Source organism: Neoarius graeffei, chromosome 17 (assembly GCF_027579695.1).
Source record: "Neoarius graeffei isolate fNeoGra1 chromosome 17, fNeoGra1.pri, whole genome shotgun sequence".
NCBI lineage: Eukaryota > Metazoa > Chordata > Actinopteri > Siluriformes > Ariidae > Neoarius > Neoarius graeffei.
This window is the reverse complement of record NC_083585.1, coordinates 52663194-52681026: the sequence shown is the minus strand read 5'-3', so window position 1 is coordinate 52681026 and position 17833 is coordinate 52663194. Positions and strand designations below refer to the sequence as shown.

The 17833-nt window shown below is 41.6% G+C and overlaps 1 protein-coding gene across 6 annotated transcripts in view; it reads right to left on the bottom strand.

Moving 5' to 3' along the window:
• The window catches only part of dclk1b (doublecortin-like kinase 1b), a 113810-nt gene extending 96268 nt beyond the window's left edge, over nt 1-17542 (bottom strand). For all 6 annotated transcript variants that reach the window (XM_060897726.1, XM_060897727.1, XM_060897728.1 and 3 more), the window contains exons 1-2: nt 17197-17542; nt 13544-13890 (exon numbers count right to left, since the gene is read on the bottom strand). In XM_060897726.1, the coding sequence (XP_060753709.1) occupies nt 13544-13890; nt 17197-17542 (693 nt within the window). The remainder of the gene's footprint in view (nt 1-13543; nt 13891-17196) is intronic.
• Nucleotides 17543-17833: the final 291 nt, after the last annotated feature.

Below are 17833 nucleotides of genomic sequence, written 5' to 3'. Positions count from 1 at the left end.
TAACCTGCATGTCTTTGGACCGTGGGGGAAACCGGAGCACCCGGAGGAAACCCACGCAGACACGGGGAGAACATGCAAACTCCACACAGAAAGGCCCTCGCCGGCCACGGGGCTCGAACCCGGACCTTCTTGCTGTGAGGCGACAGCGCTGTCTCTATTATTATTATTATTATTATTATTATTATTCACTGTCCTTCTCTGGACCTGTCTCAGCAACAACAGATTGATAAAATTGACAAAAATTCAATAATAAGAAAAAATAATTTTCAATTAGTACAGTAGCCCTGTGATAGATTAGAGACCTGTCCAGAGTGAACCCCACCTCTCACCTGAAGTCAGCTGGGATTGGCTCCAGTTTCTCCGTGATCCTGACAGATAGGCGGTATAGATGATGGATGGAGGGATGGATTAATCCACTGTTGCATGCACCATGTCTCTTCAGGCCACAAATAGTGAAGCAATTTGAATCAATTTAATCAGTCAATCAAAGTAGAAACCATTTTTAATGGTAGCCTTGATATCCATCACACACACACACACACAATGAGAAGAGCTCAAATCAAATCTGCCCAGCAAAGTAAAATGCACTCCAGCATTTCAACTGGACCACTCATGGGTTCTACACATAACTAAAAGAACCCAAGCTCCCAGTCCATCAGTCTCTGCTCTGAAATTCCCTCAACTGCCTCCAGAGCTCCTTAGCAACCCAGAGAGTGAAAGAAACAGAGCGGTAGAGGAAATCCACCAACATTTAACATCTGTTTGTAGAAGCTGTGCACAAGTACCATGAACAGATCCATCACCAGCACTTACCCATGAGGCTCAGAGTGCACTGAGTCAGCACTTTGGTGCTCAGATCACACAGTGTATCAGACTACTGTCTAGAAATGGCTGTTCATCATTAATGAACCTCTAACACCATTCAGTGCTTTGATTGATCCAGTGTCAAAAGAAACTTTGGAGTTAAATGACAGCGGTTAGACAAGGACAAAGAAACTTATCCAAATGGTTGACCATGGCTGCTTGTTCCCAGTTATATACAGCCAGAGATGGACAGTAACAAAGTACATTTACTTGAGTACTGTACTTAAGTACACTTTTTGAGTATCTGTACTTTTACTTGAGTATTATTTCTTTTGGAAACTTATGACTTTAACTTCACTACATTTGAAAGACAAATATCGTACTTTTCACTCCACTACATTTCTATCAAGGTCCTCGTTACTTGTTACTATGAAGTGGCTTTGAAAGTGGATTTTTTTTCTTTTCTTTTCTAAAATGTGATTGTTTTTTTCACAGGTGACACTGAGACAGCCCATCAGTAATCACTAGGGTCAGGTCACGTCCATAGACTGTATAAAATCAAGATCAATGATTTCTCCACAGCATTATTTAACATGATCAGTTGATGGCAGAATGGAAGGAGGCAGTTCTTCTGGGGAGTGCACACACCCATGGCCATACCTAGAACCCATGTTTCAATTTTTTGAAAGGAATAAAAAGTTATTTCATTTTAAATGCTTACTTTGTTTGCCTAAAACAAACCACATCACAACCTACAAAAACTTGCCGTCCAACCTGCGGAAGCATATTGAGGTATGTAAACATTTTATTCCAAGATAACGCTTGTAATGAAGTTGTATGTGCTTTTAGAGCTAGCGAGAACGTTGCAATAGCGATGCAGTCTGGTTAGTCAAATGACTTTCTATGGATTTGCCCGCCAAGTTGCCATCACCTTGTCCACGGCTAACGTTAACACATAGCTAGTTAACTTGGACACTGTTAGTTAGCACGTAAAAACGGAGTTACGCTAACATGAATAACATTAACTTATCTGAAGTCCTTTCAGAAATATGTTTTAGCATAATCTTGTCAAATAAACAGAATGTAGAAATCTCTCTTTTCTAGTAGTGTTAGCTACTCAATATGATTTCGAGTTTGAAAAAAAGAGTTTGCTAGCATGTCAGGTGGAGTTTCACTGACTCACTAGCTTAACATTAAACCACCATGATGGCACAGCATGCGTTCATTTTGTGAATTCACATTTCTGTCTTTGGTAACAGCATTAGGTTTTGTAAGCGTTGTGACAATAATACAACGATGTGTTGACAGAAAATGTACTTTTAATACTTAAGTATTTTTATAAGCAAGTACTTCAGTACTTTAACTTAAGTAAAAATTTGACTGGACAACTTTCACTTGTATCAGAGTAACATTTGACCAGGGAGATCTGTACTTTGACTTAAGTAATGAAGTTGGGTACTTTGTCCACCTCTGTATACAGCAAAGAAATGAAACTCAGCTCATAAGATGTAAAGAGGTTGCACATGTACTGTAGTGTTGTAGTTTTATAGGACTCGAGACCAGTATCAAGACCACTTTTTGAAGGTCTCGGTCTCGTCTCAGAATCGAACACATTTTTACTCAGTCTTGTCTCAGACACAAAGGACTCAGGATTTTATTTCAAGCTTGGTCAAGACTACAACTGTGGGGATTTCACTAAATTGTCTGTGCACTGGCTGATTTATTTTTTAACATCATTCATTATTGTGATTGGATGTAAAAATTTCCTGCTTCAAATGCAACCAATAACGTGACTCATTGCTCATTTAAAATTTTTCGTCCTATTAACAGCCATCACCCTTCACACACACTGGTCTGGTCTTGGTCTTGACTCGGTCTCGCCCTGCCTCGGTCTTGGTCTTGACTTGATCTCAACCCCTCAGAGTCTTGGCCTTGCCTTGGTCCTGATACACTTTGGTCTGTACAGTATGTCTTGAAATAAAAGCTGTAACTCTAACAAGGTTCCAAAAACAATGACGTAAAAAAGAAATTGTAAAGAAAAGTAAACGGTAGATATTTGGTATGAGCACCTTTTTGCTTTTAAAACTGTATCTGTTCTATGAGGCACAAAATCATGCAGTTTTAATTAGGAAATTTGCTGGGTTGGTTCTTAGTTCTATAGACTTTAGTTCTGACACCTCTGTAGGTCTCAGATATGTTTACTGATGGCTTCATCTCTAAAGCCTCGGTCACAACCGGCCGTACGTGCTCCTACGGCCGGTCTATGTGCAAAATGCAAGAAACGCACGGAGGGCGCGCGTGAAACGCACGGAGGGCGCGCGTGTGACGTGCTGATTTTTGAGCCGTAGACTGGCCGCAGACCGGCCGCAGAGGTTCTTTGTCATGTCAAACAAACTCTACGGGCGCTTACGTTTTTTTCAGGTTGCAAGACAAACTTACGGCCAACGTGCGTTTTTCTCCACGAACAAAAAAAACGCAGCGATTTGGGAAACGCCAAAAATCGCACGGCCAAAAAATCGTACGTCCGGTTGTAACCTAGGCTTAAAAATGGTCTAATTCGTAATATTACAAACTATACAATTTCAATGTTATTTTTGGTATATGGATTTTTGGACATATAGGACATAAATTATGGAACAATAATTTATGAAGTATTTAGATTCAGAAAGAAGAAATGATAAATATCTTAGTATGTTTATTTTATGAATGTATGTGTTCAATAAATAACGTTTGGGAACTGAGGAGACCAACCGCTGTAGTTTTGAAAGAGAAATGTTGTCCCATTTTTGCCTGATATACATTGTATTTTTCAGTACACAGTTTCAGTTGCCCAACAGTTTGGAGTCTCCTTTGTCGTATTTTGTGCTTCGTAATGTGCCAAATGTTTTAAATGGGATACAGGTCTGGACTGCAGGCAGGCCAGTTTAGCACCAGGACTCTCTTACTACAGAGCCATGCAGTTTAAATATGTGCGGAAAACGGTTTGGCATTGTCTTGCGGAAGGCCTTCCCTTCCTTCTCGATATAAAATATAATTTAATAGAGAATATTTAGATTCAGAAAGAAGCTCTGATTAGTAAGAATCATAATAAACAGATTTTAACAATAAAAAGAAACGAACATCGAGAATCTGTGAAACACATTAAATTTCTCGTTACTATAACTTCTATTTGTTTCTCATCATGTATTTTATCTTAAAGGCCAACTTTAATTTCCTCAAATGAATCTAATACTCTCACGTGGAGGATTTTGTTGTCGGAAATGACATCACAAAGCAAACATTTTGACATTATTGTGACACTTCTAATGCAAACCAGCGTCAGTGAAAACATCCTATGACTGCGAATTTTGGCTTCAGTGCCACAGAATTTGCACAGCCATGCATCTGAATCAAATAATGTATTCAGGGCTCATTCACAATGCACATAGATTATATTAAACAAAAGCACTGGTGAAATACACTGCATGGTGACCGTGCGCTGAGCATGCGCTAATCATCCACAGAGAAATATCTTTACACCTTTGAGAGGCAGTCATGTGATCTCATCACTCACTGCACCCCTTCTGCAGTACAGCCTGTTTCCTAGCAACCACCTCCAGCAACCTCATTGTCACAGAAACTGAGAGACGGGTTCTCAAGAAAGGAGCTGTATCGAAGCTATTTGTATGTAAGTGAAGGTTTACAAGGATGGTTTACATATTAGGATATTTTTTTTCTCTTTCTCTGTATTTCTGCATTGCCTTACTACAATTCTGTCTCTGAACCCACTCCCTAGGCATGTCCCAAATGATTAGCGAAGCTGCTAATTACAATTACAATTACAGTCCCAGGTACAATCGAAGAAGATCACGTTGTAACTTACAAAGTTACTGCAATGTTATGTCACAGTCTGTTATAGAATTAAGACAAGATTTTATTGGGTGAAACATAATAATCTTAAAAGACTGCTGTGACCACACAGCTTAAAACAGGCCTTAGCTAGCGTGAAAAGTGTTCACTGTTGTTGGATCTAACTTTAAAGAAGAACTGAAGTCATTTTTAAACTTGCTTTATTTCTTAATTAACGTGTTATTCAATTACGTTTTCGGTTTTAGTAACCTTATATCGTGACTCGTATTGGCAACTAATTGCAATTAAATATTATACTTAGCGGCCTATTCGGTTTTTATCCGTGTTGAATTTAGTTCGTTTGGTCCACGGCAGGCGTCGCTTATCCACGCGATCTTCACGAGACTTGTGCGAGACTTCGAAACGTGAAGTGTCAGCCAGGTATCAGTGCCGCCATTTTGAAAACTGTTTTCCAACGAAATATTGCACAAAAACGAGTTTAAATGACGATTACTGCCTACTTTTTTCAAACTTTCCTGATTGCTATCAAAACAAACAAAACTTCCGGCTTGATTACGTCAGCATTCGAAAGAGGGCACGCGCGTCTTTTGACAATGTTGGGAGATGTTGGTCACTTTGATTTCCGCTGTACGTTTTACTTCCGTCCTACGATGTCTCGCACGGGTCTCGACGAATCTCGTTTACAGCCGTTGCTTTGACATATGGACTGATATATTACAGAGCATATTTCAAACACTCATAACTTGCTATAGCAGCGACAAAATAGCGATCAAAATGCATTCCTATATTTAATAAAATGAGATAAATAGAATTTTGAGAATAAAAAAATTGCCTTCAGTTCTCCTTTAAAATAGCCCTGAAATAAAAATCTGGATGGCTGATTCTCAGTATACAGGTCTGCACTGAATTTACATTGGTGCTTTTAAAACACTCACTTTTCCATCAACTCTGTAAAAACCTGCTGATTGGATTCTTGGAATATGAACTGTCGAATCTCTCTGAATAGGTTCAAGCCGGGGGCGTCATGGCTCAGGTGGATAAGGCGCCATACCATAAATCCGGGGACCCGGGTTCGATTCCGACCCGAGGTCCTTTCCCGATCTCCTCCCCGTCTCTCTCTCCCACTCATTTCCTGTCTCTACACTGTCCTATCCAATAAAGGTGAAAAAAGCCCAAAAAAAATCTAAAAAAAAAAAAATAGGTTCAAGCCAACATGTCCAAAACACCAATTACTGGAGAATGAGAAACTTTTAACTCCAGAATCTGTGTGCTAAGTGCACGATTTAGCTAACTTGGCTGTTAGTAATAACAGAACCATAGTCATGTTCCATTTTGATGGATTTGACTGCTGACAAATAAAGCACTCTGAATACGATAATGAAAATGTAGCTAGCTTAGCGAAGTAGCAGGTTAGCTATTTGAGGTAGCAGGAAGACATCATCATCATTGTTACTCTTTGAGGCTTAACCTCATGAGTCCGAAGACTCTGAGAGTCCATAGCGTCCACAAATCCATCGTTTGAATTCAGAGTGTTCCCTCATCAATCTAAGAAGCTGCCCCTTGTCATTTTCTGTCATTCTTTCGATCCTTGTCCATCTGTCCAGCTCATCTCTTCCCTTTGCTTTGTGTAGGAACCATGAAAAATGTCTGCTTTTGTAGTGTTGAGTTGTCCATTCGCACACAATGGCCTAGCCACTCTAGATGTTGTATTTCTTGGTACTTGTGAACATGGTCTCATCTCATCTCATTATCTGTAGCCACTTTATCCTGTTCTACAGGGTCGCAGGCAAGCTGGAGCCTATCCCAGCTGACTATGGGCGAAAGGCAGGGTACACCCTGGACAAGTCGCCAGGTCATCACAGGGCTGACACATAGACACAGACAACCATTCACACTCACATTCACACCTACGGTCAATTTAGAGTCACCAGTTAACCTAACCTGCATGTCTTTGGACTGTGGGGGAAACCGGAGCACCCGGAGGAAACCCACGCGGACAACATGCAAACTCCGCACAGAAAGGCCCTCGCCAGCCACGGGGCTTGAACCTGGACCTTCTTGTTGTGAGGCGACAGCGCTAACCACTACACCACCGTGCCGCCCTTGTGAACATGGTAAGAGTCCAATTCATATATTTTACCTATCAATAGATTCTGAAATTTCATAGTGTTAAAGTGTAGAATATATTGTCCTCAGTTTTATTCAACTGCGCTGGTAGATTCTCGAATCAATTCATTTGCTAGAAGAGTCCGCTCCGCTCTGACGGGATTTACCTCTGCAAGGCAAATCACAGGTTTGTATATATAATTTTTTGCAAACATGGCAAGATGTACTTTTCTGTCTTATTTCTTATACTTTAAGAAGAAGAAGCCTTTATTTGTGATGTATACAATTAAGCTCACTAAAATTCTTTATTTGGATATCCCAGCTTGTTAGGAATCTGGGATTAGACCATAGCCATGGTACAGCACCCCTGGAGCAAAGAGGGTTCAGGGTCTTGATCAAGGGCTCAGCAGTGGTAGCTTGGTGGTACTGGGGCTTGAATCCCCAACTTTCTGACCTATATCCATGAGCCTTTAACCACTGAGCCACCACGGCCCACATGAGAAAGAGAGGTGAGAGAAGCTGGTGGAGGAATAAGAGTTTATAGCAGCTGCGATACAAGTACTGTAAAAACAGGAACTAACTTGTTTCATGGATCTTCTTCTTCTGGCTGTTCCCGTTAGGGGTCGCCACAACACATAATGTCTGTCCTGTCCTCTGTATCTTTTTCTGTCGCACCAGCCATCCTCATGTCCTCCTTCATCACATCCATAAACTCATCTTTGCTCTTCCTCTTTTCCTTCTACCTGGTAACTCCATCTCCAGCATTCCATTCTTTTCCCAATATACCCCGGATCTCTCCTCTGTGCGTGTCCAAACCGTCTCAATCTCGCCTCTTTCACTTTGTCTCCAAGTTGTCCTACATGTCCTGTTCCTCTAATATACCTACTCATTTCTAATCCTGTCCAACTTTGTCACTCCCAGTGAGAATCTCAGCATCTTCAGCCCCGCTACCTCCAGTTCAGTTCAGCCTCCTGTCTTTTTGTCAGTGTCATTGTCTCCAAACCGTACAGCATCTCTGCTCTTACTACTGTCTTGTACACTTTCCCTTTCACTCTTGCTGCCAACCTTCTGTCACAAATCACTCCTCCATCCATTCCAACCTACTTGCACTCTGTTCTTCACTTCTCTTCTGCACTCACCATTACGTTGTCCAGTTGACTCCAGATATTTGAACTCATCTGCTTTGACCACCTCTATTCCTTGTAGCTGTACCATTCCACTGTCCTCACCCTCATTCGCGCACATGGACTCCGTCTCGCTCCTACTGACTTTCATTTCCCTTCTCTCTAGTGCATGCCTCCATGTCTCTAAGTTTTCTTCCACTTGCTCCCTGTTCTCACTACAGATCACAATATCATCTGCAAATATCATGGTCCATGGGGCCTCTTGCCTGATGTCGTCTGTCAACCTGTCCATTATCATTGCAAACAACATGTTTCATGGATGTTCAATAACTTGAAATGTAGCTATAAATAGCTGAAAACATATGATGTGTTGTTCTTTAAGCTCTGCGATGACCTGGCGACTTGTCCAGGGTGTACCCCGCCTCTCGTCCATAATCAGCTGGGATAGACTCCTGCTTGCCTGCAACCCTGTAGGACAGGATAAGTGGCTACAGATAATGGATGGATGGATGGATGGATGTTGTTCTTTAATGCTTGTGTCACACTGTCTCATATCTTGCCACGTAAGCGGCGTGTGGGTCAAACGCCAAGAAATGAGGTGTATTTTGTCCAAAATTAAAGTCCTGTGACGTACATGGCATATGTGTGGTGTTACTGTGGTGTCCCTGTGGCATATCTGGGGTTTGTATGGGGTTCAAAGGATGTAAAGTTATGCCATACTGAGGTGTATGTGTGGCGTATGATGTGTTGTCGTGGCATAACCATTTCATTGGCATGGCGTTTCATTCTTACGGTACGTTTGACGTTGCTGCTGCATACCTGTGGCGTTCACGCTGCATTCGTTGTCATTCGTCACAGTCAAGAAAGCATCATGCCAGCAAAGAAGTCAGGACCCAAGAAGGGCAAGGGAAGAGGGAAGACATCAGCTGCATCCGCCCAGCCAGCCCCGGAGCCACCTTCATCAGACATGTCAACGAAAGCATTCGCACGGCGTAATAGGTGTTTGAGCAACGTTCCCACTGCGTAGCTTTCATTTTTACGGCGTACATGTGACGTATGTGTGACGTATCAAAGCTGCTACGTATGTGCTACGGATTTTTAAGTGCGGGCTTAAAAATACATCGCACCCTGGCGTACAAGATCGTGTTACGCATTCTAGAGTATTATGTAGCTACGTAAGCTGGCGATGCTGTGACATTCCTTTCTTACTGCCACGTATCCCGATACGCCGTACATACGCACGTCTGAAACGCCAATGTGTGACACAAACATGATCAATAAAACAATTTGTAATCACTGCACAAATTGCTGTGCAATAGTTTTGATCCTGGAAAATAACTTCAGGCCCATAATACCCCTCATAAACTGCTATAATGCAGATTATTTTCCGTATTTTAAGTGTCAAATCTTGATCATCGCTCCTTCATTCCCTCTCCACCATACCTGTCAACCCTCCCGTTTTTCCCGGGAAATCCCTTATTTTGACTTATTTCCTGCTGTCTTCCCGTTTTTTTATTTTCCCGAAAATATCCCGTATTTTGGGGCGGCACGGTGGTGTAGTGGTTAGCGCTGTCGCCTCACAGCAAGAAGGTCCTGGGTTCGAGCCCCGGGGCCGGCGAGGGCCTTTCTGTGTGGAGTTTGCATGTTCTCCCCGTGTCCGCGTGGGTTTCCTCCGGGTGCTCCGGTTTCCCCCACAGTCCAAAGACATGCAGGTTAGGTTAACTGGTGACTCTAAATTGACCGTAGGTGTGAATGTGAGTGTGAATGGTTGTCTGTGTCTATGTGTCAGCCCTGTGATGACCTGGCGACTTGTCCAGGGTGTACCCCGCCTTTCGCCCGTAGTCAGCTGGGATAGGCTCCAGCTTGCCTGCGACCCTGTAGAACAGGATAAAGCGGCTAGAGATAATGAGATATCCCGTATTTTCACATTATATAAACGTCCAGTATTTTCACAATAGCGCCTCTGACAGGAGTTTACAGCAGGAAGTCGGGCCATGAATTCACGTTCCTGCCCTCTCAGGCATCAGTAATTACATAACTACGTCCGGAGGCGAGGCTGAACAAGTGATTAGGTCCAGTGTAGCCAGATTGGGCGGTTTCCCGCCCAAGTTGGGCGGTTTCAAGTGCATTTTGGCGGGTTTTGAACATATTTTGGGCTGGAAAACGTCAGCAGTATCTGGCAACACTGATTAGGTCTGAGGTGAAGATGGCGATGCTAATAGCTAAGAAAAACATTAGCCTCTCTTTCTTTGATGATTTCAACAAGTGCGTGGCTGGAATGTTCCCAGACTCTTCCATCGCAAAGAAATTTTCCATGGGGAAAACGAAAGCCTCCCAAATAATCAAAGGTAAGCTACACATGTTTACATTAAGTATGTCCTGGCTAAGACCTCATAAATAGCCTAGTGTAAACTAATTGGTGTATTAACTGTTTTATCCACTCATTGTCTATTTTATTTTCTATCTGAAACTTACCCATTTTAAATCACTCTTGGTTTAATATCTTATATTACTCTTTATTACTCTATCTATCTATCTATCTATCTATCTATCTATCTATCTATCTATCTATCTATCTATCTATCTATCTATCTATCTATCTAGTGTTCCGAGGCCATGACTATGGTAAAACCATAATAAATTGCAATGGAATTGAATTTATTGACTGGTTATATAATGACCTTTCTTATTTTAACATAAGATACGTATTTTAGCCCTTAATTTGGGAAATAACTGGTACCACTGAAAGCAAATAAAAATAAATGTATAGTTTATTCACAAATGCACTCTATAAACCATAAGCATATTGAGTTTGGGTCTTGGCTATCACCAACATGCACCAGAGTACAGGAAATCACAAATACTAGATAGAAAATTGCCCCCCATTCAACTACACACCCACTTTTGGTAAAGGGTATGACTTTCCGAAATTTTCCCTTATTTTGAGTTAAAAATCTGGGAAATATCCCTTTTTTTCAAACCTCAAAAGTTGACAGGTATGCTCTCCACCTCTCAGAAACAAATCCTCTTATTGTCCCTAAATCCTAAAATCACAAAGCATGACATACAGAAAAGCAATATTGTTTAAATATTAGTCCAGTCCGCTGAGAGAAACTCTATTAGTCTAAATAAATCTGAGGAGGTGAGAGCGCTGTAGTGTTGAAAAGAGGTGCTGAGAGGATGGGTGTGATGAGCCACAGAGCCTGTGGTGATGGAAGTTACTTCTCCTGTGGAGAAAAGGTCAGGCTGCCAGTCAGAGTTTACAATATGGCTGCCATCCTCTGGCTGACCTTCCATCCTCTCATTTTCTTTTTTCTTCTCTTAACATCTCAACACTTCCATTGCATTCATCCACCTCCAGTGTGACTTAAGAAGACTGTGATTTAAAAAAAGGCACTTTGAATGCACCAGTTTTCAATCGGTCTGTGAAATCATCTCCCAAAACACTCTTCTTCCAAAATGTACTGTCTTCTTCTGCGTTCCACACAGAGGAGTAAACCTCTGCTACTAAATAGGGCTGTGTGGAAGATCTCCCACATGGCCAGAGAAAAGCAGGACACTTTGAGGAGAACAGGAGGAACCGAGAACACCAGCTGAGTCTTGTATGGCCGTGTGGGAGGGGAACATCGTGACCTGTTTGGACTGCTAATGACGCACGAACAGATTCACCTCCGAGAAATCAGGTCACGGGTCTAAAATTCACTGCAGGAGGATGAAGGTGAGAGGACTTCCTCTAGAGTTCTTTTGAACAAGACTAGACTGCTAAATTGCAGAACCTGAGAACCAGCAAAGGGTTTTTTTTTTCTATCAAAGGACATGGTTGTGGACAGAAAAATCACATCAGGTTTTGTAGCAATAATTTGATCAATGCAGCTCCATGCACTTATGCAATCAAATAACAGGAAACCCGCAGCTCTACACTTACACGTAATTATTTTGGTGGTGGCGTTGCAAGACTGTGTAGAGTTTTGCACATGTGTAAATGAAAAACTAGTCAATTCATGATATAAAATTCAGTTTTCCAGTCAGATTATCTTTAAATCAAATAACATTTTACTAATGATATATCATGCGATGATGAATTGTGATACAAATTTATGACGTTTTGAATCGATGACAAAAAAAAAGAATCATGATTATGATCAGGCTGTGTAATCGCTTAGCTTTTCCTAGCTGTAATTGTCTTGGTTAGACAGCAGAGAGTGCAATAACCTACAATAACAGAAATGCATGTGACTTCACTGTAGGTGGAAGTAGCACAGCTCTAATGTCATGATCTCTCACACACACAAAAACAGATCTAAAAAGGGAAAGAGGTGTTGTGTGATTGAGTGTACAAATAGATTTAACAAGAAATCAGAGCTCTCTTTTTACAGCCTGCTGAAAGCTAAAGAAAAGAGAAGCAAAGGGAGGGAGTACAAATGTTATCACGAAAAAATCTCCCATCTCATTATCTCTAGCCGCTTTATCCTGTTCTACAGGGTCGCAGGCAAGCTGGAGCCTATCCCAGCTGACTGCGGGCGAAAGGCGGGGCACACCCTGGACAAGTCGCCAGGTCATCACAGGGCTGACACATAGACACAGACAACCATTCACACTCACATTCACACCTACGGTCAATTTAGAGTCACCAGTTAACCTAACCTGCATGTCTTTGGACTGTGGGGGAAACCGGAGCACCCGGAGGAAACCCACGCGGACACGGGGAGAACATGCAAACTCCGCACAGAAAGGCCCTCGCCGGCCACGGGGCTCGAACCCAGACCTTCTTGCTGTGAGGCGACAGCGCTAACCACTACACCACCGTGCCGCCCTCATGGAAACCTACTGTTTATTTTTATTTATTTTTATGAGATTTCTAATAAAGCTTGCCAAGCACTCTTATGCTACTCTTTGACTGACTCATGTTAAGATAATTCAAAACTTTCACTCAATCATTATTTAAAAAAAAATCTCTCCTCGAGATGAGATGAGCAATCTGTCCAAAGTTTCGATGCTACTACAGTCAAAACATGAACTGGAGCATTAAATATTGTAATTACACCAAACTGCTAAACCCGACTGACGGCTGCTCCTGGATTTTTGTAAAGTTGCTTTTTTGATCATTTTAAAGGTGACATATTAGAACCGTTTTCAACAAGTTGACCCAGTTCCTTGAGGTCTTAATGAAACGTCTGTGACATGTTTTGGTCAAAATATCACAAGGATAAAGCACCACAGCTCCCTTCTCACCCTGTTTAATCAGCCCTGTTCAAAAGGGTTGATTTGAGAAGCAGCCTGTTCCTTTAAATGATAATGAGCCACTGTTCACCCCTCCCCCCTCTTTCACAGGCCAATCAGGTAGCACTTTCTCATTAATATTCATTCACAAAGGCAGTTCTCGGGATCATTCTAATGAGCTCTGCTTGCGACATCGAAACTGGAGCCGAATCTGAACGGCTTGTTGAAGGTCATGTTTTCTGAGAGAGGCAGCACAAAAGAAACTGACTGGGTGTCTTATTTCAGAGTTTGTGCATTGGTAGGCTCTCCAGATACCCAAATGTATGTGCACAAGCTCTGAAAAAGTGAGTTTTTCATAACATGCCCCCTTTAAACGCTCTATCAAATTGACTTGAAATGCCAGCGATTTGAAAACAACACAACTCCGCATGAGCACCTACCAGTTTGCCATCAACTGTGTAGAGCCTCCTGACAGCTCCCGTGTCAAGCTTGATGGCATCCGTGACGTCGCTGAGAACTTGCTCGAAAGTGTGTGCCGTCTTCTTGTTGAGGAGAATGCGCACGGCTTTGCGAGGCTTCACACCGCTTCTGATGATGGTCACCAGCTTGGGCCGGATAAAGTCTTTGCTATCCTTGGTGTCCAGTGAGCTGGCTTTGGCACTGGCTAGTGAGGTGGGCATCCGAGAAGATGCTCCAGCTTTCATGTTGACTGACCAGTTGGGATTGACGTTCTTGGTGTAGTCCAGTTTCTTAAAAGGCTCTATTGAGACGCATATGTAGCTCTCACCTGAAACGCAGCAATATGGAAAGTTGAAATGATTGCCATTTGATTCAAATGATGATTCATGATCATGAACATCATTTCAAATATTTGTGAAATATCCAGTGAAATTATTGCTTTTTTAAAGTTGCAGCTTAAAGTTTAAGATACTTCAGTACTAGAAATGATTAATTATGCATATTTACAAAGACAAATGAACTATTCCTAGTCTACACTCTTGGGTTCTTCAAGAGTTCCTTGGATAATCAAGGGTCCTTAACTTCATAAATGGAACCTTAACTGGGACCCCTTTCTACTCTTGCATAGAAACATCAAGGATTTCCCCAATGAGGAACCAAAACACAATTAAAGGTTCTCACTTTAACTAATTGTACATGCAGTTGCTCCATATCAAACCTGGCTTCATATACAGAACATCAGACATCATAGTTAAGGGCTCCTAGTTGTTTCAAGGGATCTAAAGTGAAGGATCATCACCTGTTCTGTCCTAGGGTTATAGTGTGCATAAATTCTCCAAAAAAATAGACAAACTCAAGAATGTTCTAGAGTTCTAGATGAAACAGGAGCATCAGACATGGACCAGTTGAAGCAAATATATATAGTTTTTTTTTATGGTTTTGGTCCATCTAAGTTCCAACATTAATTCTGCTCTGAAGCCATGGCCTAATGGTTAGAGAAGCAGCTTTGGGATCAAAAGGTTGCTGGTTCAGTTCACTGGACCAGCAGGAATGGCTGAAGTGCCTTTGAGCAAGGCCCCTACCCCCAACTGCTCCTCAGGGTGCTCTGGGAATGTTGTAGGTTGAGCTGGATAAGAGTGTCTGCTAAACGCCATGGATGTGATGTGATTTAATTAATGAAAAAAAGACAATACACTTTAAGACCCATTTGAATATATAGTCAATGCTCTCATCAGATATATCCACTGTGACTGGTTCCTCTCAATATTGCAAGGAGTATTGGGAAAAGAATGCTGGAAGCTTCTCCAAATGGTGCATTGAATAAACACTTGGAATGTGTGTTATAGGAAAATAATCAACAACAATGTGATGTGGTGTTACCACCCTGAAGTTGATTATTTTCCAATACCAGCTTGTCCTGAAGTATCTTCATGTTACATCATAGCAATGTGCCAAATCTAACAACTACTTATTCATTTAAGAACTGTGTATGGTATTTTTTTTAACCATTTGTAGTAACATTTAATGTTGTGGAACCTTCTATATTGAAGTTAATAATAATAAGAAGAGAAGAAGAAAATGAAAAAGAAGAATAAAAGGAATAATAATGAGAAGAAAACAAAGAAGAAGAAGAAGAATCACAATAATAAGAACATTAATAATAATAATAATAATAATAATAATAATAATAATAATAAGAGGGAGAAGAAGAAGAAAATGAATAGTCATTATAATAAGAAGAGGAAGAGAAAAATAACAATAAGGGGAAGAAGAAGAAGAATAACAATAAGGGGAAGAAGAAGAAAATGAAGAGGGGATGAAGAAAAAGAGGAAGAATAAAAAGAATAATAATAAGAAAACAAATAAAAAGAAGAAGAGGAAGAAGGTGATGAATGACAATAATAAGAAGAAAATAAATAATAATAATAGTAAGAAGAAGAACAATAAGAGGAAGAAGAAGAACAATAGGAGGACGAGGAAGAAGATGAAGGGGAAGAAGAAAATGAAGAAGAAGAAAATGAAGCGGAAAATGAGGAAGAGCAGGAAGAAGAAGAAAATGAAGAAGAAGAAAATGAAGGGGAAGAAGAAAATGAAGCGGAAAATGAGGAAGAGCAGGAAGAAGAAAATCAAGAAGAAGAAAATGAAGCGGAAAACGAGGAAGAACAGGAAGAAGAAAATGAAGAGGAAGAAGAAATGAAGAAGAAAGAAAAAGAAAATGAAGCAGAAGAAAATGAAGAGGAAGAACAAGAAAATGAAGTAGACAAAGAGGAAGAAGTGAATGAAGGGGAAGAAGAAGAAGACCAAGAAACCACAAACCCCTCTGTCCTGAGGACGTTTCAGTGTCAGAAAGCTTTACAGCTTTATCTCTGCCTGGAGACTCCTTCCGCAAAACACGAAATAAATGTCAGAAAACTCCAGCGTATTGACAATGAGACACGTTTTTAATCTGTTTATGCAAAGAATCCATCATACAAATCCCTGAGTCAGGTAGAATAAGTGCATTAATACATAAACCTGTGATCCGCCGTCCAGCCGGAACTACTTTCCAAGCCGCTGTGATAGAAAACGAATCAGCAGCTTCTGACTGGTAAGAATGGAGAATTCAACCACGCTGTGGTGTACGAGAGACCGAGAAGAAGTACAACTCGTCACCTCATCTGCTGGGCTTTGATCCATTTCATGAGCACTGTTATATTATTAACAGACTATGACTCGGAATCATTTAGTCAAGGAGAACGGTTCTGTCGAGACCCGAATTGCTGCCATGTCTCTCATTTTGGCGTTCACCTTGGCTATAAAAGTGCTGTGCTTCATGTGGAAAGGAAAATGACGCCTGGCCTAAATATTTCACCGCAATCCTCCAGTGAAATGCAAAGAAGCTCGTTCCTTATTCAGTAGCAAAGCAGAACGATGTTTATTTGCACTTCAGGGCAGATGTTTGTCTGTGACGTAGATTGAAGTCTGTGTAAGCAGTGACACAGCTATGCATCCGGAAACGGAGTGGCACTGTAAGGCTGTAAAATACCATCAAATATTGATGAAACATTATCAGTGGATCCTGATAGGAGCACATGGCATCCGTTTAGACAAACGCTAAGAGCATTTGCTCACAACAAACATCATGAGTGCAATATAAATTATTTCTAAATCTCTGCTTTAAGGGAAACGCCACCCTCCACCCGAAAGGTGCTTGTTTCTACTGAAATTCTGGTGCTAGTTTGTTGGTTGGTGCTGGATTTGCGTTATTCCCATGAGAAGTTAGCGGATGTACAATATGCTAGGACCGTTTTCCAGCGATGTTAACACCATATTAATGGGAAATCCAATGTTAAAGTAGCAGAGATGATGCAAATTTTGGACTCAAAGACCCAGAATGCAATGCAGCAATACGATGAGTTAGGATACAAACTTGGCTCGGTTTCTTAGCAATCTATGAGATAACAAGTGTGAAGATTAGAACTTTGGAAGCTGACCTGTTTGAGCAGAATGTACGGATGAGGAGGTGACGAAGCTAGAGAGACGAAAATACTAAAGCGCCGCTGCATCGCTGTCTTTCCGTAGCAATGAACTGAGTGAGGGCAGAGGGTCAAGTTTACGAATCATGAAATTTGGACCCTTTTCCTGACATGCTCACCTTCCTCCAGCTGCTCCAGGCTGGTGATCTTGGCAGACCCGTCGATGGTGTATAAGGTGCGAACGCCATGTGGAAGGTTGAGGCTGTCGCATAGAGAGCGTGTGAGGTCAGCCAGCAGTGCATCGAGCGACCTGAACCGGTCCCGGGAGATGGCGTACACGATGCCTTTGAAGTGGCGGTCACCATTGCGGTAGAAACGCACTTTCTTGGCTTTCTTCTCTGAGCTGAGGGCTTGGAGTGTTCGAGCGCGGCCCAGGCTGCAGTGGGCACTGTGTGCCGGGCTCGGGGGTAGCCCTCGCCTTGATCTCTGACCTCTGTCACGCTCGTCAAAGTGCTCCAACTCCATTTCGGTGCCACCGTACTTCAGGGATTCGGATCAAAGCGTCAGTGATGCTAGTACCAGCGTTTGTAGCGTCAAGGTTGATGTGTAGAGCATCAAACAGGGAACATGGGCTGTAAGAGTTAGGGTGAAAGTTTTTCTATGAAACCTGTATGATCAGGGTATTATGGGTATTGGAGCATTATGAGTTTAAGACATGACCTTGTATGAAATGTTCGAAATGTTAGTTGTGATCAATGTGATGAACGATTAGCAAAAAAAAAAAAAGAAACAGAAAAACAGAAAAAATATAAATGC